The sequence below is a fragment of the Centruroides vittatus genome, unplaced genomic scaffold, assembly GCF_030686945.1.
Source record: "Centruroides vittatus isolate TY-2023 unplaced genomic scaffold, ASM3068694v2 contig_920, whole genome shotgun sequence".
In the NCBI taxonomy this organism is placed as follows: Eukaryota; Metazoa; Arthropoda; class Arachnida; order Scorpiones; family Buthidae; genus Centruroides; species Centruroides vittatus.
Genome location: NW_027122607.1, coordinates 394,554 through 418,482, shown reverse-complemented (window position 1 = coordinate 418,482; position 23,929 = coordinate 394,554). Strand labels below are relative to the sequence as shown.

Below are 23,929 nucleotides of genomic sequence, written 5' to 3'. Positions count from 1 at the left end.
TCAAAATTGTTTAAAATATGTTTTATCGTCATTTAGAGATAAATTATTTTATCATAAATATCATATTTAATAATTTAAACATTGTTTTGTCTAATTTCTTGTGGAGAAAAGTGTGACATGACCAGATCAGATTTTAAATAGTTAATCTGTTTAAAGTGTAATTCAGTTGAAAATCTTAGGTAATATTTTCTGTCATAATAGTTTATTTTGAAAGATATATTATTAATTGAAATCTATGATAAAAAGTTGAATTTTTATTGCTTGCTAAAATAATATTTAATAGCATCGTAAAAACAATAGAAGAAACTTCTAAATAAAATATATAATGTTAAGTAGACAAGTTTATGATATGTTTTTAAAGAAATATAGTATACAATAGCACCACAATTATCCAAGGTAACGTGGACTGATGTATTTCAGATAATTGAAAACTCAGATCTAATGGATTGATACAACCATTTTCAATTGAAAGTTATAAGTATGAAGGATTTTTTATGGTTTATCTCTTTTGAGCCTCATTTTATACCTTAGTGAATATAATCTTATTTAAGAACAACAATTTTTACATCATTTATTGTATAGTTAATATGTGCGATATTTTTAAGAATTAAAATGTGCATTATTGTAGTTACATTGTAATACGAATAGTTTGCCTCACATTGAAATTACACAATAAAATGTAACAGAGACATTTTGTACTACATGTTATTGTTCTAAACTTTCTTTTATAAATTACAATATAAGAAAGGTAGTGTTGTCTTCACTTACATCTTTGCCTCAGTGAATCAGGAGTCAGATAATCTACTGATGTAATTTATGGAATTATTTAGTTAAATTTGATATACACTAATTTCAAATATTAAATGTCTGTTTTAATATTTTTATAATTATACATATTTATTTGATTTTAATTTATATTAATTTATGAATTAAATTGTATAAACTATTTAATTTTATATTTATAATGAATTTATTATACGTTGAATTTAGGTACAAATGATGCATATGTGGTAGTACAGCTTGGTAAAGAAAGATACATGACTTCAATTAAAACAAAATGTACAAATCCAATTTGGTATGAAGAGTGTGATCTGTAAGTATTTAATTTTTATCTTTACGGAAGTTAAATAAAAAATATACATTATGAATTGAATTCTTTATCATATACTTTTTATAAATTAATAAAATCAAAAAATATGTATATTATATAAATACATGAAAAATTAATTAGAAATTTGTTTTTGTTAGAAATGTGGTCCTAATTAGTTTGAGCTATACAAACAATCTTTTAGTATGTATTAATCCACTACACTTGATTCAATAATGATTTTATTTCTATACTTATTACACCAGGGACAGGGTTCTTTTAATATTCTTTTATATTATTAGTTTGTATTTCTTCAATATGCATTTCAGGAATATGCCCCTTGTCGGTTGGATTTACAATTATAAAGTTTTCTTATTAACACAAAACATTTAATTTAATTAAATCAAAAATTTTAATAAATGGTTTCATTTTTGTGTGAATTAACACATGAAAAACTTAACCAGACAAGAAGCAATATTATCACTTTTTTAGTATATATGTTGTTATACAAAAAATAAAAATATTTAATTAAAATTTCTATTTTATAGAATTTCAGATTATTGCTTTTTAAGTTTTATAATAATTTAGTTATTTATTCACAATTATTTTAATATTTTTAATCATAAATATTTGTCGCAGATTACTTAGTGATAAAACAAGAAACTTAGAGATAATTGTGTACCATCGCAACTTTTTTGGAATGGATGAATTTTTGGGCCATGTAACCATTTCTTTTCAAGATTTAGAAATCTCTAAATCTCCACAAACAAAGTTAGTTTTTTTTATTTATATTTTTTATTGAAAAATTTAATTTTTAACAATATCATTTAATACTAATCATTTCAGTACTTCGTGGCAAAATATTTTCTATAATTTATTATTTCTTGGTGTGTTTCTGCTATAGCAAGTTTATAAAATTTATTTTTTTCAATAACAGTTGGTACTGTAACTGAAATTTTTAATTTAAAATAACATTTAAAAATGTACCTGATTCGATTAATTTTTAACTTTTTATTTTGAAATAGAAAATATAACAAATAGTAATAAGTACATTGTAAAAAAAATTCACATAAATATAATAGAAAACTTTAAAATTTATTATTGATATTATCAAATTTAAGTGACTGTGACTGTGAATAGGAAGAAATAAAACATAAATTCATATTATAATCATAAAATATTATTGACACACATCACCATACAATAATATTACCAAGTGTAAATTGTCTTAGCATTAAAACTTTTAAAATCATAACTTACACAAAAATTGCTTACTGCAAATAATTAAATTCAGAAGTACTTTTGGTAATGAACACATTATTTTTGTCAGATATTTTGAATAAAAATTGAATAAGAATATCAAATGGAATTTCAATATTATTATTATTATTATTTTATTTCTGTTCCAAATAACTGACAACAGTAAATGTGTTCGTTACTAAAAGTACTTGTGAATATATTTGCAATATGCATTCTTTGTGTTAGTCATGATTTTCGAAACACTTAAGATAATTTATGTAAAATTACAATTCATTTTTAATAAAACACTATTCTAAACTTTACCAAATTTTTCATAATTATCAAAAGAAATTTCAATGAAGAAACTATTGATTTTCTTAAAGCTCTTATCTACAGAAAAAGATCACTAAAATTGTGATTTCTTATTATGATTACACAATCGCGTTATATACTATAGTTATTATATATTTACAAATCATACAGGCAAGAGACTAAATAGAATTTAATGTTTTTGATCTAGATTATATAGACTAGCGTTTTTCAACCTTTTTTCAATCGCACGGCACACTCGAACCTATAATTAATTTTCCAGGGAAAGAAATCACTTGATTTAAAGTTGTGTTTGTAAACCTTCTATCGCCATATTACTTGCCACTTAATTTAATTCTTTTTGTCTATATGTTTTATGAATTAAATAAAACAGTATTGTTGTTCTTTAAAATAGCAGCAGTTACAATAGTTATTTACATTAATAATTTTCATTTACATAAGTAAAGCAATTAACATTATATCTTAATTTGCATTTAAAAGTGGCACGATAATTGCCTTTAGAAACCCGCAATGTCCCACTATTTCTAAGATAAAATAATTTGAATTAAATATATTAGATTATATATACAATTATAGATACATTTTTGATTTAAAGAAAATTTCATTTTAAATGAAATAATCTGGTGTTATGCACATATAATTTTGCTTATGAATATATATTTTTTACTACATTATGTATATGTTTATTTATTATAACAATGAAAAACTCATATAATCAATTTAAATAGGTTTTATTTTTGACATGTACACTTATTGTTCTTTGGGCTTCTTTTGAAAATAATTTATTTAATATCCTTTAAAAATTTTTGCAGCACACCATTTGAAAATCACTGCTATAGACTATTTTCAGGATTCAAACTTTCAAAATGGAATTACTCAAATGTTAAAATTAAGAGAGAAAATTCCAAAACAGTCAATACTTAATAAAAGTAAATGTCAACAGCATAAATATGAGTTACAAACTACAAAATAATGAAAACAAACTACAAATAAAACAAAAATAAGATAAAATAGATCTTCTTGATACAGATACTGTATATGTAGATATCTACATTAATGTACACTGGTCTGCAAGTAAAACACTGCACAGGATTTTTATACGTTTTCTTATAGATTTCAACTTGGTCAAAACGAAAAAAATACCAAAAAATTCCATCTCGTCAATTTTTTTTTGTTACATTCAAATTTTTGTTTGTATTTAGTGTAAAATTCCTAGTTAACTTAAAATTTAGTTTTTTTTTTTTTTTTTTTAAACTGGCCTTAAAATGAAGACTTCTCTCAATAATTCTGTCAATTATGGCTGGACTTGGCAATAAATAAAAGAAAGTGTTAATGGTCGAAGAGAGTAGTGGTAGGGGGAAATGGTTTAAGTAGTTTTAGCATTAGGAGGAAGGTTGCATGATCGTGTAGAAACAGGTTACAAGTTGATAGTGAGTAATATTACTGGTGAGGTTGAGCATGTTCCGACATGTTATCTGGGATACTAGGAATAAATATAAACAACCCGCTGTTGGATTAGATCATGTTTCAATAAGCTAAATAAGTTCAGTATCCGCTGGCCATCTAATGCCACACTCAGTTTATATCCAGCATTTGAACGCTACTGCGCTTGTATTTTTATTTCTGGAATATGGCTCGCAGAGGTTGTGTAATTTCTCCCAACAGCTTCTTTTATGTTTGTGGTGAATACACAGCGAAAAGTCAACAAAGAAACATAAGTGAGTTTGTGAAGAAAGTAGTTCGTTGTAATAAATAAGAGTTTTTATCAAAAATTTGTTTTTATTTTGCAAAAAACCTATATGTGATGGGATGTTACGAAAGTCATTTTTAGAATCTCCGATCTTTAAAACATATAATTCAGCAAAAATATCCCATGCAGCTGGAAAAAAAAAATTTTTTTTGCAGACCTGTGTACTTTGTGGAAAGAAAATGTTCTCGTTTAACTAAGATTAATATTATTAATTCAATACTTTTAGTTGTGATTGTTAATTAATTATTGATTGGAAATAAATTATCGATTGCTTTAATAAACATATTTTTCTTATTAATGAAAAAGAATAGTATACTTTTGCTAACTTCTGGAACATAACCGTATATTTTGCATTAGTTCTTTATTTTGTATAGCACAGATTTACATAACACAGCACTTTTTCAGAACATAACCACCATGGACATATACAAGGGATACCTGTATTTCTATTCTTTCAGCTGTAACTGTATTCTTGGGTGATCTGATATTTCTGATTATTCTAACTTGATTCCATATGATTTCTGTATTTTCCACATTTGTGAAGCAAGCTAGAATTGTGTTGTTTTTACCTATGTGCTGTCATATGTACATTTGTATAGTTTCTGCACAAGGTTCCTACTAATGTAACATACATAGGCTGTATCCACCAAGTTGCTGTTTGTAGCTGGTACTACATAAACTCAGTTTTAGCGCTCTACAATCCTATCATTATCATTCCACTGCAAATGATAAATAGTGGAGTTTCACTTATACACTAATCTAGAATCCTGTGATGTCAGTAATTCTTTCTGTATTGAACTTATCCTAATCACATTTATTCATGTAAGCAGCTATGAATTTAGGTATTAACAATATTTCTTAAGATATGATTATTATTACTACAGAAGCATTTGTTTTCTATATTGTGAATATACGTATGCATAAAAAGTTTTTAATTGAAAAATTAATTTTGCAAACACTCAAAAGCTGAAAGAATATTTTATCCAGAAATTTGAATGTTATGAAAATAAATAATTATTCTTTTCTATATAATTGTTGCAGTCTGTTCTTATTCTATGGAAGACTGTTTTAATGATTCAGTTTTTCAATAATCAAAAGTTCTAACTTAACATATGGAGTATATGGTCTACCAGTGTACTTTTATAGTCTGAATATGTCACAATGTTTATAGGGAAAAAAATATAATATACAGGTAGGCCTCCTCCAATGCGGTACCTTTACAATGTGTTTTCGCTCCAACGCGGTTGGAAAAACGTGGAAATTTTCTTACAACGCGGTTTAGGGTATTTAGAAACAAATTATCTTTCACATAACAGAAAAATCGCAATGGATCACACAAGCGCAGTGGAACTTGATGAAACAAGCTCAGATCTTGAAATAAGGCCAGTCAAACATTCTTGAACAACTATAATAAGTGACGACGAGGCCCGAATTTGTGAGCATAACATTGTTTCTTTTTGATTTTGACTTGAAATCATAATCTTTTTAGTTTTTATATGATGTAGAATTTTATTTAAGCTTTTTATGTACATAAATTTAAAAAATGATGAAAATGTTACACCATAAAAAGCAGTTTTTTCTCTTTTTAGAAATGAATCCCAGTTTTTGTATTAAGTTGTTGTCTCCTATAACGCGATTTCCCACAATGCGGTATTTTCAAGGAACGTATCTACCGCGTTGTAGGAGGCCTACCTGTATATATATTCTGCTGTCTGATCTGTACCTTTAGGCTTTGTACTAAATGAAACATAAACAGCATAAAATAATACTTTATATAATCTCAAACTGTATGCTCAAATTTATCATTTATGGTACAGTACATCTTGAATTATAGTCTTAATGATTATTATATGAAATTGCTTTTGTGTGTTTTGCAATTAAAAAATAAAAAAGGAACAATTAATTACAAAATTTTAAAAAATTTTTAGTAATAATGGTTTACTTTAAAATAAATTTTTCAATTAAAAAATATTGAAACTTAAAGAGTTCAGTTAAAATAAGAGTTGGTTATAGTATAAATAAAAATTCTCTAGAACAAATGAGAAATTATAAAACCATATAATATTAAAAGTACAATACCTTTTAGTTAATTGTAACGAGTAAAATCTTATTTTTCTTAAGAAATAAATTGAGTTAACATAAATATATAATACAAGGCTAAATTATGAATTTAGTTTTTATTTTTTGGTACGTACAACTATTAAACATTAAATACAAAATTTATAATTGTTTAAATCAATCATATTTCTGTTGTATTAATCAATAAGTTATTGTTTGATAAATAGATGGTACATGTTGCAAAGTAAGAAAGATAAAAAAAATGATAAATATAGAGGCCAGTTGGAACTTACAGTTTCCTTTATTATAAGTGAAACATATGCAACTAATGATTCTTCCAATATTTATTCAAAAAGTAAAACTGCTACTAAATTGAAACAATTAATGTCCCGTGCAGGTTAGTAGAGTATTAAGTCAGTTTAATGCTATATAAAATATCAATTAAACAAAAGTGAGATTTTCTTATTATTTGATTCCAGGTCAAATAAAATTACCTCATCTTCCAAGGCGGAGTTTCTCGTTAAAATCCGATAGTTCGGAACTACCAAAACAGCTTCAACAATTGAGAGAGAGACGTTTAAGTGAAATACCTTCGAGAAAGTCTGTATCTTCTGAAGAAGATATAGAAGAAGAAACAGTGCCCTCTCTTACTCATAGAAAGTATGATATATCGAGGTCTTCCTTAAAGGAGCAAGAGGTAAATATTAGCAATAAATTTTTTCAAATTGAATCAAAGATTAACGATAGTTATTCTCAACAATAATTTTAATTGGCAAGAATTTATAGTCATTAGCTGTTGTTGTTCAAAATCTAATTTAAAAGAGTACTTAAATAAGTGTCTGAATTATATGTTATTAATTACTGATAATTTATATATTAAAATTTATACTAGAGAAGTAGAGATAAGGTTTTCATAAAAATTAAAATTATTGACATTTTAGCAAAGAACTGACAAAATATTCTGTCATTTTTTTCAAGAATAATTTTAATTATTAATTACATGCTACAATCCAAAATAGGCATGATCTCTCTTTTTACTGTTACGAGAAATAGCTATGTGTATTTTGTAATTGAATTATACTATATCTAATTATACGTATTGTTACTGGAGGGTTGGCACCTCTTCGATGCCACATCGGGATGACACCACTGTGTCTTGTTCTACACAGAAGCCATGATGGCAAATTGTTTTTATTAGAAATTAAGTCAGGCAAATAATCACATGCATAAGTGATCATATTCCGGATGGAGGACTATGAGACAGCATCATGGAAGTAATGCACACAGAGACAAGTTATACAAACACATATACTTGTTTATTTGTCATTAAAAGTTTACACCTAAGATTAGTAAAATAAGACTTATGAGCCCATTTAGGAGGTTCTAGGTGCATAGACACAATAACTCAGTTGTGCAAAAGACAGTTCACAATGGAGTGCGCAAGGATGAATACCTTGTAGAGGAGTAGAGATCTGGTGGTTGCTGGTTGGGTCGATAAGACAAAAAGTTTTCGAAGATAGTTTGTATTTCATAAATCCACTGTAGAAGATATGGTTTTGGTTTCAGACAAGAGGGATGGAGTATCTGTAGCAGCGATATCCATGGCCAACACAAATCGGTGTATCTGGCAATGGAATAAAGCAATATCTCCGACGGGAGTAACTGAGGCACGATTGACCCACTTGAGGAATAGGAGACGACTGACTCAACTGGCCACTAGTTGTCATATTAAATGACAAAATTGGAACAGCAGGTCAGAAGATCGCGGGAAAGTGTCTTTTTCAACACCAAGAACTTAAAAGAAGATATACTCTTAGGTTTGAAAGTTGACAGATATTCTGGCCGACAAAGTTGTTATTGAGAGGTTATATCATCATTTAGTTACGTTGTTTAAATTGAAGTCCAGATTCTCACAATATATACTATGTCTAAATTGTATATACTATGGTAACTTAGTATAATAGTCTCATATGTATGATAAGCCAGAAAATTGAAATATATATTATACTATTATATTGTATGTTAGGTGCAAAGAATGAAAATGCTCATTGAGTGAAAAAAAAGACCACAATGCGTTGTGGTCTCTCTAAATCATCCACAATGCAAAATTCACATAGTGGCACTTGTAAAAACAGCCACAACGCATCGTGACTAACTCAAAAAGACCCTGAAGCGAAATTTGCATTATGGCTTTTGTGATATTTGATCACTACGTGTTGTGGTGATTAAGAATAGCTATAACACATTCTGAACATTAGCTGATGCAACCACAATAGAGGGTGATACGACACGCAGTGATTTGTAACTTTAAAATATGGGTTCTAGCCTCAAAATATTTTTATTTACAATTTTTAGTTCTACAAGTTTTCCTAAAAATTTAATTTTCATACTTATAAAATTTCAAAGAAATAAAATGTATGGAGAAAAATACACATTTGATTTTTTTTTTTTTTTTTGTTTTGCTTAAAAGTGCTAAAAGGTCAAACTACATGTACTAGTAGGTGCTTGATGTACTCTACACGATCAGCTCCTAAAGTTAAAATCCACTGTGCGACGGATATATTATGGTTAAAAGCCACCACAAGTTCTGGATTTTAACTAATGATGAGGTGATGATAAGAAAATAAAACTTTCTTTTTCATTATGATTTTATTTATCTTCAATCATCTTATATAAGTAGGTAAGAAAATTATTTACCACGTACAGAAATGTTACTTTGTTACTTTTCAACAACATTTAATCATTCATGAAAATCTGTTGCAGTGCTCAAGATGTCAACATTTTCAAACAACTAATTTACTAAAAATAATTACTTTGTCAGGAACTTTTATTAATAAATCAGTCTTTTTTTATGAGAATCAAGAATGTTGCAGAGTTATTTATTTTTACAGGAACTGTTACCGTGACATTTTGAATTGCATTTTATGTTCTTTGAGCAACATTTGCATTTTTATCAATACAGTATCTTTTACAGTGACACATTATAAACCCTTGCTTACTTCCAGATGTTAAAATGGATGCAGAGCAAAGTGTTAATGAAGTTGAGGGTACGTCCTGAATGTTAACAATGTTACTCTCAGAAATTGTAAATTCATTATGAGCATAAAGTCAATCAAGAAGACTTTCCTTGTTTCCTAACAGATAGATGGATTTATTGCTCATAACAACAGCTAAAACATTTCTGGGATCTGCATGTCCCTATTAACATCAGGCACCCTAACTAAAACATTTGAACCAATTTCAACCTGTCCGTCATATAGTGGTTGCATCAGCTAACGTTCAGAACGTGTTACGGTCTTTCTTCATTACCACAATGCGTAGTAGTCAAATAACATGAAAGCCGTGTCGCGAATATCACTTTCATGAAAAATAGAAAATAAAATTTACTTTTTTCATCAAAAAGTGTTCCTGTGTTATAAGTTCTTAATAGCAATTTTAAAGAACATGAGAGAGAACAAGAAGTAATCAAATGCTAATTGATGTTATAATATTGTCTATGAAAGCTATGATCAAATCCTCTGAGTTATATTTCAACAAATTAGAAGATCTATCTTGAGGAAACCGTGTTTTGTATTTTCTTTTCGTTTCTTTTCTTTCGAAGACACAATGTAGTGACGTAAACTTAAACACTGGGCGAATTTTTCATCCTTTTTATTCGGTTGGAACGCTTTTTTATTACATAACACGTTTCGGGCCGATGCCCCTCTTCAGCCAACTAAACATTAAAAAGTAAGAGATGGCTATATACGAACATTTAAAATAAATACCGCGACGGTATACATAATTAGTTTTTAGAGGTTATTACCTTCTAAATCCTGGTGGTGAGAGCTTGTATACCATTAAAAGCTGGTCCGTACCTCATTCGGTAGTTTAGACGGATGTAATAGTCCAAGGGTACGAATCTTCACGAATACGATTTGTGAAGAATAACCCAGTATACTTCTACAGACTGATACTCAACTTTTTTACCGAATTTTATAAAGATTCGTACCCTTGGACTATTACACCCGTCTAAACTACCGAACGAGGTACGGACCAGCTTTTAATGGTATACAAGCTCTCACCACCAGGATTTAGAAGGTAATAACCTCTAAAAACTAATTATGTATACCGTCGCGGTATTTATTTTAAATGTTCGTATATAGCCATCTCTTACTTTTTAATGTTTAGTTGGCTGAAGAGGGGCATCGGCCCGAAACGCGTTATGTAATAAAAAAGCGTTCCAACCGAATAAAAAGGATGAAAAATTCGCCCAGTGTTTAAGTTTATGTCACTACATTGTGTCTTCGAAAGAAAAGAAACGAAATTAGAAGATATATTAAAAAAGTTATATAAAGCAAGACATGTGTATAAACTTTATAATTATGATTGTTATGTTAAAAAAATTAAATTTAAGCTACAACTCGCTATTTGAAATTAATAATATATTTTGGTTCTTATAATGACTTCATTTATTTAAATAGTTACAAATAAAAGAGAGAGAATATAAATTTTATGCAACTGTAACTTTTGAAAATTTTTTCTTAATGCATGCATTATTATATGAATGATCTTAAATTTTGACTGTTTTAATTTCTTATATAAAAAAATGAAAAGAGATGATGGTCCTCAATATAAAACTTTTAGGATTAGAATATAATATACAGTGGGTGATCGGTTAATGAACAAATCGGACAACGAACACGTGTTCGAATAATGAACACTTTACTGAACAAACATAAAAAGAAACGACGAAAAATAACGAATACCGATTGATTTTCCCTTGTCTTCGGGTAACAACTCAAAGCCTTTCAGAGTGCAGGAGACGTCAACATTGACGTTCAACCCGATATCGACCAGATAGCGTTTCCCCGAACTTTGAAACTCTCTATTGTAATTCCAGCTTTTTGTTTACTTTTCTGACAAATAATTTTTTTATAGTCTTTGTGAGACTGTCGGGCACTCGTTAACTTTTCCGTCGGTTTTTATTTTCTAAAGGTGAGAGTTTAACTGTCCTATAGGGTATTTGTTAACGTTTTAACACCAAAATTTTGAATTACATTCGGGCCTCACATTTACATAATTCTTTCATACACTAGTTGATTTCTGTTCTCTGAATTTTTGTGAGTGCTTTTCTGAACTTTTTATTTCAAAAAGAAATTGATATTATGGAGCCCAAAAAGAGTGGAGTGTTAAGAACCGTGCTCACCATAGAAACCAAGCAAGAGATAATAGCCAAAGTAGAGAGTGGGCAGAAGAGGTCTGATGCTGCTAGGCGGTATGGCTTGAACAGATCTACAGCAGGCACAATCTTAGCTAAGAAAGATCTCAAGGAGCTAAAGCAATAATGAAAATTACATTCTGAGAAACAAAGATGTTCCATCCATGAAAAAATAGAGAGATTGCTTTTAATTTGGATAAAAGAAAGGGAAATGAAAAAAGATGTAACTAGTATGACTATCATTCAAGAGAAAGCTAGAGAAATTTTTGAAGAAGTGAAGAAACAAACTCCACATTCATCATGTGAGAAGATAGAATTTAAAGTCACTGGATAGTTTGCAAAATTTAGAAGGAGAACTGGCATTAAACGTGGTAATTCATGGCGAGTCTGCTAGTGCAGATAAAGAAGCAGCTGAGAAGTTCTGTCTCAAATTTGAAGAATTCATCAAAAAAGAAGGATATTGTCTACAACAAATTTTCAATTGTGATGAAACTGGTTTATTTTGGAAGCGCACGCCGAACCCGACCTACATTACGAAAGAAGAGAAAAATATTCCTGGGCATAAACCCATGAAAGACCGATTGAAGTTTTAGGAATTAATGCTAGCAGTGATCACTCTGAGAACCCTAGAGCAGGGCTGTCCAACTGGCGGCCCGCGGGCCGTATACGGCCCGCCAAATTATTTTTACGGCCCGCGAGTACATTTTACTATGAATAAATTTATGTTTCTAAATTATTATTATTAATATTAAAATTATTTTACTATGTGAAAATTACGGCCACAATGTTCTCATTAATATATTACGAATATTTTAAAGTTTTCTTTTTAGTATAAATAAAATATATTTTTAATTAACATAAACTGACTTTTCATTTATCAACCTTCTTGGCCCCCAAAATGTTTGGTGAAGAAAATATGGCCCGCGGGCTATGATAAGTTGGACAGCGCTGCCCTAGAGCATTCAAAAAAAATTCCATAATTAAAGAAAAACTGCCAGTGATGTGGAGATTGAATAAAAGGGTATGGGTCACGTAGGCTCTTTTCAAAGAATGGCTGTTTGAAGTTTGTGCTCCAAGCATCAAGGATTACCTTCAGACCAATGAATTGCCATTAAAAGCACTGTTGCTATTGGACAATGCACCAGGACACCCACAAGACCTTGAAGATAATTTGCTGGAAGACTTTCCCTGGTTGACAGTTCAGTTTCTACCTCTAAATACCACTTTGTTGATTCAACCAATGGATCAAGAGGTTATTGCAGGTTTCAAGAAATTGTACATTCAAGCACTGTTTCGTTGATGTTTCGAAGCATGCCAATTTTCCTCAACGATGACATTAAAAACGTTTTGGAAAGAAAAATTTGATATTCTTGAAGCTATATGGCTCATTCAAAAGGCATGGTCAGAAATCACTCAACGACAGTTGAATTCTGCTTGGCAAAAGCTGTGTCCCTCCTGCATTCAGGGAGAGAGAGATGAGGTCACTGAAATTATGGATGAAATTGTGACAACTGCTAGAGATCTGGAATTGGAGGTGAATAAAGATGACATTGAAGAGCTCATAATGGAATCTGAAACTGATCTGACGACAGAACTCTTAAAATGAAGAACACCAAGAAACTCAGCGAGATGTGTTTTCTTCTGAAAAAGTGGATCAATGCCAACATTGCTATTAAAGATCTTTTGAAAAAGTGGGAGGATGTCAGAACAACGGTCTTAGAATGGCATCCAAACCAAGTTGAGGTTAATAGGCTGGGAGATCTCTATGAAGACAATGCTATTAATTACTTCCAAAAAATCCTGAAGGGGAGAGAAAAGCAATGGACATTGGACAGATTCTTTAACCCCTACAAACAGAAAAAACATGACTAATAAAAATGCAAGACTGTGTATATGTTATAGTAAAAACCCATTTTTAGTGAAAATGCATTTTAACTAGTTGAAACTAGTTTTTACTGGATGTCATTGTTAAAACTAGAATTTACTGCTAGTCAAAAATGAATTTGAGTTAAAACTAGTTTTAACCAGACAAAACGGATTTTAACAAAATGGCTTAGTAAAAACTGTTTCGACCAAGGTCATTCGGCTAACACGTTCCTATAGTGTATGACAAATTTCGTATCGTTTTAACCCTTTTCCCCCGACATCTTGTTTACGTTTATTTTGCGATCCCACCTAAGGCAATATAGGTCAGTCGGGCGATATTATTTTAAAAGTTCACCAAAAATCAAATTATCATTATATCTATATGAAAAAAATCACTTACATTTATTAATATCTTTAGTTTTAAATACGATATTTTTCAATACATTTTATTAGAAAAATTTATAAGAAAAAAATAATAATATATATCACATATATGACACATAAACTATATCAATAATATATGACACATAAACTTGATAATTTGTAACATTTTGTGAAAATTAACATTGTCTAATTACATAGTTGTTTGCTGGCACTGAGCCAGAATGACGTAGAATATTGTTTTGTACAATTCGATATAACACTTATGCATGTATGTTTATTCGTTGTGAAATTATCGCGCATTATATCAAACGTTTGTTTGAAATCAAAATTTTATACCGCTATCAACTAATATAATGAATTATTATACTTTATTCGCTTCGTATCGAAGGAGATTATATCTGTTGTTAATAAATTTTACAAAAATCGATATTTACCAAAGTAACGTCGAATCGGTACCCTCGAAGTTTTGCTTAAAAAGCCTGGGTACCGATCGATCGGTGCCTTCGGGGACAAAGGGTTAATTTAATTAATGTTAATAACACAGATGTGTGACCAATATTTTCAATAAATATCGCATTAAATAATACAAATGTTTTAATCCCAATCGTCACTTTATTTATTTTCCCCAAACATATTTATGTAGCTAAAATTAGTTTTAACTAATGTTAAAAGTTAAAAAGTTAATGTTTGATTTTAGTTTTATCTAAAATCAAAACATGTACAGCAGTAAATTCTAGTTTTAACTAGACAAAACGGGTTATAACAATGACATCCAGTAAAAACTAGTTTCAACTAGTTAAAACGCGTTTTTACTGTAACATATATATGTATTTTTATTATTACATATATACTTTCTTACTATGTTTATTTATATTTTTTATTTTTCTTGGAGTCTCCAGAATGAATTAATCAAATTCCCATAAAAACCTATGGTAAATTGATAATCGGTTAACGAACAATTTGAATAACGAACAAAGTCTTGGAACAAATTGTACTTGTTAACCAATCACCCACTGTGTATGTATGTATGTATATAAACATAAATATATGCAGTAAATCTATGCTTTTGCTCATGATTGCTTGCTACATAATAAACCATTTTCTATTGTGATTATATGAAAAGCCATATTTTTTGTTAGCCATTTTAATATGGTATTATATTTTCAGGAATACAATTTCAATTACACTTAAGGATTATTTTATGAGAATCAGTTAATTCTAAAAATGGAGATTACTGTATTTTTAATTAAAACATTTGTGATTTTAAAAAATATTCTTGCCAAAATAAAAATTAAATTTGTTTTCAATTTCGTTAATTATTATTAGTAATTTATATTTTTTTGAATGATTTTATAAAAAAAGTAATTTATCGTGGTTTTTTTTTTCTTTCTTTGTACTTCTAAAATTTTTTTCTGGATAAAATTAAAATATTTTAAACTCTTTATTATATTAAACCAAACAATTGCCACAATTAATTGGGTTATTATGGCAATTGTTTGGTTTAGTATCAATACATCGGGCTTTGGGATGTTTATTATATTCTTTATTGTAACTTAAAATTTATTTACATTTAGGAATTAGTATTTATTTCAAATGGTTCTAAACCAATTCAACGTACATACAGTATGCCTGGTTGCTCTCCAGAAAAATCTATTAATTCCAGTAATAAAACCGATAGGCGACAGCTGTCGGTATCTCCTGAAAATTGGAAACAATTTTTATTGACAGAATCAGGCAAGTTTATATTTCTGTTATCTTTAACTATCCAAGTGTTTGTTATTTAAGTAATTTTAAATTAATATCCTTAGTATTTTAAAACATAGAACTGGTTTTGATACTTTATTATAATACTATAAATATTTGCAATAAATTAAAAATACTCACTCAAATTATAATCTCGGTAATCCAGCCATTCATTAGTTTGGACATCCAGTAATCCAATACAAGTCAGTTCTCACGTATTACCAGCATCTCGATCTAAAGATTACGAAAAGTGCCAAAAAATAAATAGTCTACAGAAAACAATCTTTCTTGCCCCTAAACCTACTTATGTCATTCAAGAACAGTACATCTTACAAGAAAGCTTTTATGTAGTCTTAATATGTAAGCTTTAAAGTATACTCCAATTTATCATGGTTTTTTTGCTCAAAATATTATATATAGAAACTTTGGCTTTCGGACACAACTTTGACAATTAATTACTCCATTGGGAAAATGCGTTTAACTGGTTGCTTTTAATTTGATAAACGTATTTTTTATTTTTATTATTTTTATTATTTTTTTTATATGTTTTATGATTTTCAATTGGGTAAGTTATATGAGGATCATTCAAAAAGAAACGAGCCGAAGGCTGGAATGCGAAAACCGATGACAGAATTGTAATATCATTGCGTGTGTAAGAATGCATAGTTCCGACCACAGCACAGAAGATCGCAGCCCGCCGCTAGAGGGTCGCGGGCTCATACCATGTGACTACAAAGGTAGCAGAAGCACACGTCAATCGTCCACTGCGGTCAGTCGTGTTGTAAACAGTGAAACAGTGAAATTGAGGTGTCAAAAGAAGAGCAAAGAGGTGTTGTTCGTTTTCTGACAGCAGAAGGAGTAGGGTGAACGGACATTCGTGGAAGAATGTCACAAGTGTACGGCGAACACTGCATGTCCCTTGCAAGGGTCGAGGCGTGGCAAAAGCACTTCGGGGAAGGGCGGGTGTCGTTAGCCAATGATGCACGGTCAGGAACACCACACCGCATTACCAACGACATTGTCCAGCTGGTTGATGGAGTCGTTACCCAGGACCACCGAGTCAATCGTCCACTGCGGTCAGTCGTGTTGTAAACATGACTGACCGCGGGGGATGATTTGTGCTTCTGCTAGCATTGTAGTCATGCGGTATGCACCCGTGACCCTCTAGCGGCAGGCTGTGATCTTCCGTGCTGTTTCAGAACCACACATTCTTACACACGCAACGATATTACAATTCTGTCATTTGTTTTCACATGGAATCCAATTCATTTTTTTTTTAATGATCCTCATATAATTGTTGTACTGGGGAGATACGTATTGTCTACAAGACATTACTTTTTTTTTTTTTTTTTTTTAAAATAGATAAATAAATAATTTAACCAAAACAGAATTTTTTCCTTTGTTATGTTATGGATATTTATGCAATTTCTGTAGTAGTAATCAAATATGAACAATATATTTGGTGAATCTTCTAATCGTGTTATAACCAATGTTGTTATTAGTTCTTAAAGTTTTTCTTATCCCTAAAAGTTTCATTAAATGTTTTAGAATTGTTTGTGATCCTAATGTTTAAAAATATCGGGTGTAATTAAAGTACCCCTATTTAATGCTATCTAGAGTGATATTTAGCTGTTCAAATGCAGCCAAATTTGGTATAGTGACATTTCAGAACAGATGGAAGACAGTTCAAAAAAAAAAGTTAGTACCAAAATTTGTTATTATGGCATTTGACACTGCAAACAACAAACATTTTTTGTGCAAAGCACTCATGCTATATAGAGATTTTGATGATGCAAGGGATATTGCTCAATATGATCCTGATTCTAAAAGTATAAAACCTTAAGGTGGTATGTTCACCAACTGTATATGTGTTGACTGTAATTGATCCACCATGTTGCTTTTCTCATACAATATATAATATTGCTTTCAAAGCTACCAAATTTGCAACACGTCCTCAATAAATCACACTAAGTATCTCTTCAAATAAAACTCTTTTTTTGTTGCTTACAGTGCACAAAGTGCCATAGTGGCAAGTCTGAGAACCATTTACTTTTTCATAGAAATGTCTTGTGTGTGTCCTGAAATGTCTCCATACCAAATTTGGCTTCATTTGGACTGCTAAATATCTCTAGATAGTATTGAACAGGAGTACTTTAACTATGATCATCTGGTACTTTTATCAGAGAGAATTTGAATTATTTTTTTTTTCTTTTTGTTTTTGGAATTTATAACAATTGATTGTTTTTGTAAAAGTTGTTTATGTTGAATTATTTTAACATTTATTAAAATTTTTTAGAGGTTCAAGTGACTAAGTCAGATAGCAGTTTAATTGATGGCAAAGAATCATCAGCAGATTCTTTATCAGAAATAAAATTTACAATGAAGGAAAAGAAGGGTAAACTTCAATTACTTAAACGCTGTAAGCCATTATTACTAACCATTTAACTTTCAATATAGTATATTCAGCAAATTAAATATAAACTGTTTAACATTCCTATTCACACAAAATTGTTTTAATTATATTTTCTATCAAGATAAATTTTCGTAATTACAAAAAATTTTTTATTAACTGTACTGAAATTAAATGTATAGTCATATTTGATGTAATTACATATTACTATTAAGTATTATGTTTCTGGTTTCATTTTTTCAGAACGGCATTGTATCATTTGTCATTTCTTTTTGTGTGGATCAGTTGCTTCATAACAACAATACATATCTTTTATTTCCATATCCATACATGCATTTTGAGTTTTATCTTCCTTCATCGATATACCTGTTTGTACATACATTTATTTTATTTTCTTCATCTTACATTAGTTCAAGTAATTTTACAATGAATTTAGTGCTAGCTTACATTTCTTTCAGTTTGAAACATCCACATGTGTGATATTATTTTCAAGGGCCAGTCACTCAATACTGCTGTTTTAGCGATTGGGGAAACTTTGCCATTTTAAATTTCAGTGAGGCCGGATGTTCTTTCTGGCAACTGGGATTATCGTTAATATGGTAACCCGCAAGAGCTTGAAAGAACGCCCAGCCCAGTTTCCCCAATCACTAAAACAGCAGCATTGAATGATTGGCCTTTTGAAAATAATATCAAGCTTGTGGACGTGTCAAATTGAAAGAAATGTAAACAAGCACTAGATCGGGGGTAGTCAACCTTTATATACCTACTGCCCACTTTTGTATCTTTGTTAGTATTAAAATTTTCTAACTGCCCACCGGTTCCACGGTAACAGTGATTTATGAAGTAGGGAAGTAACTTTACTTTATAAAATTTATAAAGCAGAGTTACAGCAAGTAAAAGCATTTAATAATAATTACTTACCAAATACCTTTATTCTGCCAAACTTAGCAAAGTAATCTTTATAAAACAACTTATTGTAGTTAAATCTAGCTTTTTATTTATACTTTGCATACATAGAAGCATGAAGTCTGATGAAATTACATTTAATTAATTAAATTATTAATGAGATCCCCGAGGTTGATGCTGCGAAACTAAATACTGGATATCTGGTTCAATTTTTGTAAGGAACAAACAAAAAGGTCTCCTCTTTCGGAAATATTCAGGCAGCTTCTTTCTTTGGTCATAATATGATTAACAGCACTAAAACCCGATTCCACAAGATATGAGATAGGGAAAGGTATCAATAAACTGAATATCATTTTCCACATATTTGGATATAAGACAGGTATTTTTTTATTTTGCCATAGGTTTTGATATCCACCACTATCAAATTTATGTTTACTTTCTTCATCATATCTAATTTCTAACAGTTCTTCTTGGCAAGTTGTATCAGCCTTTTCAATATTTGTGGTAAAAGGATTTTTCATCCACCTTCAATTTCAAAATATCTTCAAATCGTTTTTCCACGTCCAATTTAAATTCGTCGAGGTGGCTACCAAATCTGTCAATATCCTCTGAAGTTACATCATCTTTTATAGATGATAATTCAGGAAAGTGATGAAATTCTCTCTTCAATAGATCATAATAAAGTAGTTCAAGTTTGTCAATAAACAATGACACAATACTTTAGCAACCTATAAGAGTTTTAATAGCTCCTTGAAGCTGCAAATTGACATCATTAAATCTCTTGAAAATATCTGCCAAATAAAGGGCATCATTCTTTACTGTTTTTAACTGTTGACATAGATTGGTCTCATTATTACTTTCAAAAAATTGTATGACACTATCGTATAATGATACAAAACGAGCCAAAGATGTACCCTTTGACAGCCACTGAACTTCTGTGTGCAAAAGTAACGTAATAAAATCTTCATTATTGTCCTGGCATAGCTGTGAAACATTCTATCATTATTTGCATTGGATTTGATCTTGTTTATGACTCAAATTATTATAGTTAAGGATGAATGGAGACTTGTACTTAGATGTTTTCCTACAAGATGTTGTCTGTGCACCACACAGTGAATACATAAAACATTCGGCACTTCTCCTTCAAATAAGCAACAAATCCACGATAACGAACTATCATTGATGGTGCTCATTAGTAGTGCATGCAACAATATTATTCAAAGGACTATTATTTTTTGTAAAGTATGATTTTACAGTATTAAATATAGATAATCCTCTTGTATCTGTAACGAGATTTATTGTGAACAGCATTTCTTCTCATAATGTATTGTTTTCATCAAAATAATGTATACATGTGCCATCAATAAAGCATTATTTTCTGCAACGGTAGACTTGTCCAATTGCATGGAAAATGAAGAGTTGTCAACATTAACTGCCATTTCAATTCATCACTTTACTGTGTTATCGCTTCGAGCAACGTTTTTAAAATTTCAGGTATATCCTGATGCATTAGTGTTGAGATAAATTCTTTTATAGAGGGTATTATTAGTTTCTCCAATATTATAGCTTTTAGCACTTTTTGCAATTAATTTTTGAAATTTTTTTATATATTTCCTGAAAATATTCAATGGGCTTGTCCTTATCATTTGGATGCTTTGTAGAAAGATGTTCTCACATTCAACTTGGCTTCATTGCCTCATTGGATAATGTTTTATGACACAATAAACACATCGGATGTTGTTTATTTACAACAGATCCTACGAAACCCATCTTCGGATACTCTGGCAAATAACCACAAGCATATTTCTTTTTTTGAGACATTGGCTCACAATATTTCACAACGAGATAGCCCGGGACACCCCCTATAGCAGCAATGGTGTCATTCCGTGGTATAAATAATAAATTCCTATTACAAATTAAAATAATAATATACTGTTAATAAACAATACTTTAAAGAATTTCCATTTCAATGTTTTTAAAAAGTCAATTAAATTAAAAAGTGGAAAGTGCTTCAGTACCCCTACCACCCACCACGAAAGCTGGAATGCCCACTAGTGGGCGGTAGGGACCAGGTTGACTACCACTGCACGAGATTCATTATAAAATTACTTGAATTAATGTAAAATATAAAAAGTACTAGAAATACCAATACTAATGAGGTGAGATGAATCCAAAATGCATATATGAATAAGGAGATATAAAGGGCAAATAAAAGCATGCATTGTTTTGCACAAAAATAAATTATATTATGAAATGTGTATTAGTCACAGGCACAAGATATCCTTGTTGTAGCATTGGATTATTTTCAAATGTTCCAAAAATTATATAAAGTATTTGATATTTGTATTTTAAATACTTTTGGTATTTCGTTCGGCTCCGATCTGATGTGATAAAATTAGAAAAAAAAAACAAATTTACTTATATATTTGTTTTTATGCAATGTATAAAAATCAGCTAGTTAATTATTAATAAAAAATATAATGTAAAATAAATTTGGAATTGTAAAATTTTCTTTTACGCAATTAAAATATATACTTCTTTTGCTTAAAAAAAAAACAGTAAGTGAATAAATAATATAAACTTTAGAATTTCAAAAAAATTTTAATATGATTTTGCTGAATATTCTATATAATTTCTGTTTTCTTTAATTCCATATAATATTCTACATAATCTTCTTTTAAATTAATATATGTAAAACTAACAATTGATCAATATTTATCATTATATCTTAATGGAATAACATCTTTAATCTTATTTCATTAAGAACTTTTTACTAGTTGATTTTTTTTCTTCAATTTCAGATTACGAGAAATTGGTAAAACATTTTATAAAACTAAAATTTTATTGAATTAATGCCTTTAATAATGTATTAATTTTTAACTTTTTCAAATTTCTATATAAATTAATTTTAATTAAAGAAGAATTTTTAATAATTGTTAATTTTATTAATGACTTAATGATACGTTTAAGATTTTATTACAATAATTATATTAGATAAAAGCTCAAAACAGAGTTAATTTTTTAGTAATTACAGTAGACCCCCCTATAACACGGTAGATACGTTCCGTGATATACGAATCCGTGTTGTACGAGTCACTTAAATGGACGAGCCAATCACAGCCCGGCACGTGTGCAGTTTAGGGGCTATGGATGTTTGAAAGGTTCTCTTCCATAAAAACTATGCTATAAACAAAAAATTATATGATTACTTACCGAATGTGCACCGTTCGACGACGGCATTACTTAAGCTTGTTTTCGTCGCGGAGCGGCTCGTCGAACGGCGGACTCGTGTTTCCCGATCGGCAAATTTTTCACAGAAAAATAGCTTAACTTTGGAGACATCATTAATAAAAATATAATTTTTATGGCCGTCGAATAATAAATGTTTTTTAGTAGGTCTGGTGCTCGTTTAAACTCGACGGTTTGTACGATATCCGCTATTGGTCCAGATTCGACCGATCCTGTTGCGACACGAGTCGGCGATGACATTTTATCGTGTTATACGAGTCTCTTTTAGCGTGTTATACGAACCCAATCGCAATTTTTTTGCCGTGTTATACGAATCCATGTTATATGAACCCGTGTTATAAGGTGGTCTACTGTACTTTTTCAAAAGTTATTTTGCTTCTTTGGCTATATTCAGTGTAAAATCTGATATACAAATTTTTTTAAGCTGTTTCTGGAATTATATGAAGATGATTAACTTCAAAATTAATGGAGCTAATATGCTCCATTAATTTGACCTGTTAAGAAAATACAATCCATAAATGCTAATGATTATCTAAACTAAAAACAGTAAAACCTGTTCTCTAACTGAATGCATCTTTTCTTTTACATTTGATGACCAAAATTACTTCTTTGTCAAATTTTTAAAATATTTTGACAATGAAAATAGTAAAAGTTTTTTATGGTGTGTATCCAATTAATCTGTTACTACAAAAGCAGATGATTTGTCATGCTGTCGTATTTATGAAAAATCAAAAACATTCAAAACTTATTATTAATCATTTTTAAACACATTTAATAAAATGTATTTGTAGAAGCACAAACCTTTATGTATCCTAGTGTCAGGACTACGGCTTTGTATGTTTTAATAATGAATTAAGAGAGTTATGAGTAAATTGCACTTTCTGATGTTAGAGGATGGGAGAATCTCTCCCCAAGCATAATATGTGGTATGATCCAAAAGTTCGGGAACTGCAGTAATCTACGACAACAAAAGCATGTATTTGAAGTTACACGTACGAAATGGATTCTACCAAACCACCTCTACGTGTTCGGGTTAATTTCACCCACGTCACGTGATTAAACCGCGAGCGCTGCTGTTTTTTTCCGGCGGTAGTTACCTTTGTTCTGCGACGTAATAAAAGTGGAGTTTCAAGAACAACCTCCAACATTTCGACTTTGTCGTGGTAGAATCACCGTACACCTTTCTTAGCAATTTTAAAGTCTCAGTAGGTGTTTTACCTAAACGCTGACAAAATTTAATGTTGGGGGTTGTTCTAAAACTCCCCCCTTGCTGTAACTTCAAATACATGCTTTTGTTGTCATAGATTACTGCAGTCCCCGAACTTTTGGATCGTACCACGTAGATGGTATGCGTGTTATTTCTTAAACCTGCATTTCACTTATTATGCTTTGAAATTCTCAATGAAATTTCGAATTATCAGATATAGATAATGATTATTGAAGAATAATTCATTTATTTCTTTGAATAATTCTACATAAATTAGTTATATGTAATGTATGTCTTTTTAGATAGTAGAAGACATTCTGTCCAACTTACAACTGATTTGAGTGAAACAATTTTAGAAAGAAATGATTGGATAAACAAAGCATCAGAAATAGAATCCAATTTAGATTGCATTTCCAAAGACGAATTGCACATGTATAAAGCCATGAATCGCAAGGTACGATTTATTTTTTACTAATGACATATTTTAATTTAGAAATTTA

The 23,929-nt window shown here is 29.9% G+C and overlaps 1 protein-coding gene across 2 annotated transcripts in view; it reads left to right on the top strand.

Annotated features, from left to right (window-relative positions):
• Positions 1-23,929, top strand: part of Rip11 (Rab11 interacting protein) — a 39,859-nt gene that overhangs the window by 11,186 nt on the left and 4,744 nt on the right. The window contains exons 3-9 of one of the 2 annotated variants that reach the window (XM_067281456.1): positions 991-1,093; positions 1,727-1,858; positions 6,692-6,861; positions 6,944-7,161; positions 15,489-15,648; positions 17,954-18,052; positions 23,732-23,883. In XM_067281456.1, coding sequence (XP_067137557.1) covers positions 991-1,093; positions 1,727-1,858; positions 6,692-6,861; positions 6,944-7,161; positions 15,489-15,648; positions 17,954-18,052; positions 23,732-23,883 — 1,034 coding nt within the window. Of the gene's footprint in view, positions 1-990; positions 1,094-1,726; positions 1,859-6,691; positions 6,862-6,943; positions 7,162-15,488; positions 15,649-17,953; positions 18,077-23,731; positions 23,884-23,929 lie in introns of both variants that reach the window. The other variant, XM_067281455.1, reaches the window with a different exon arrangement.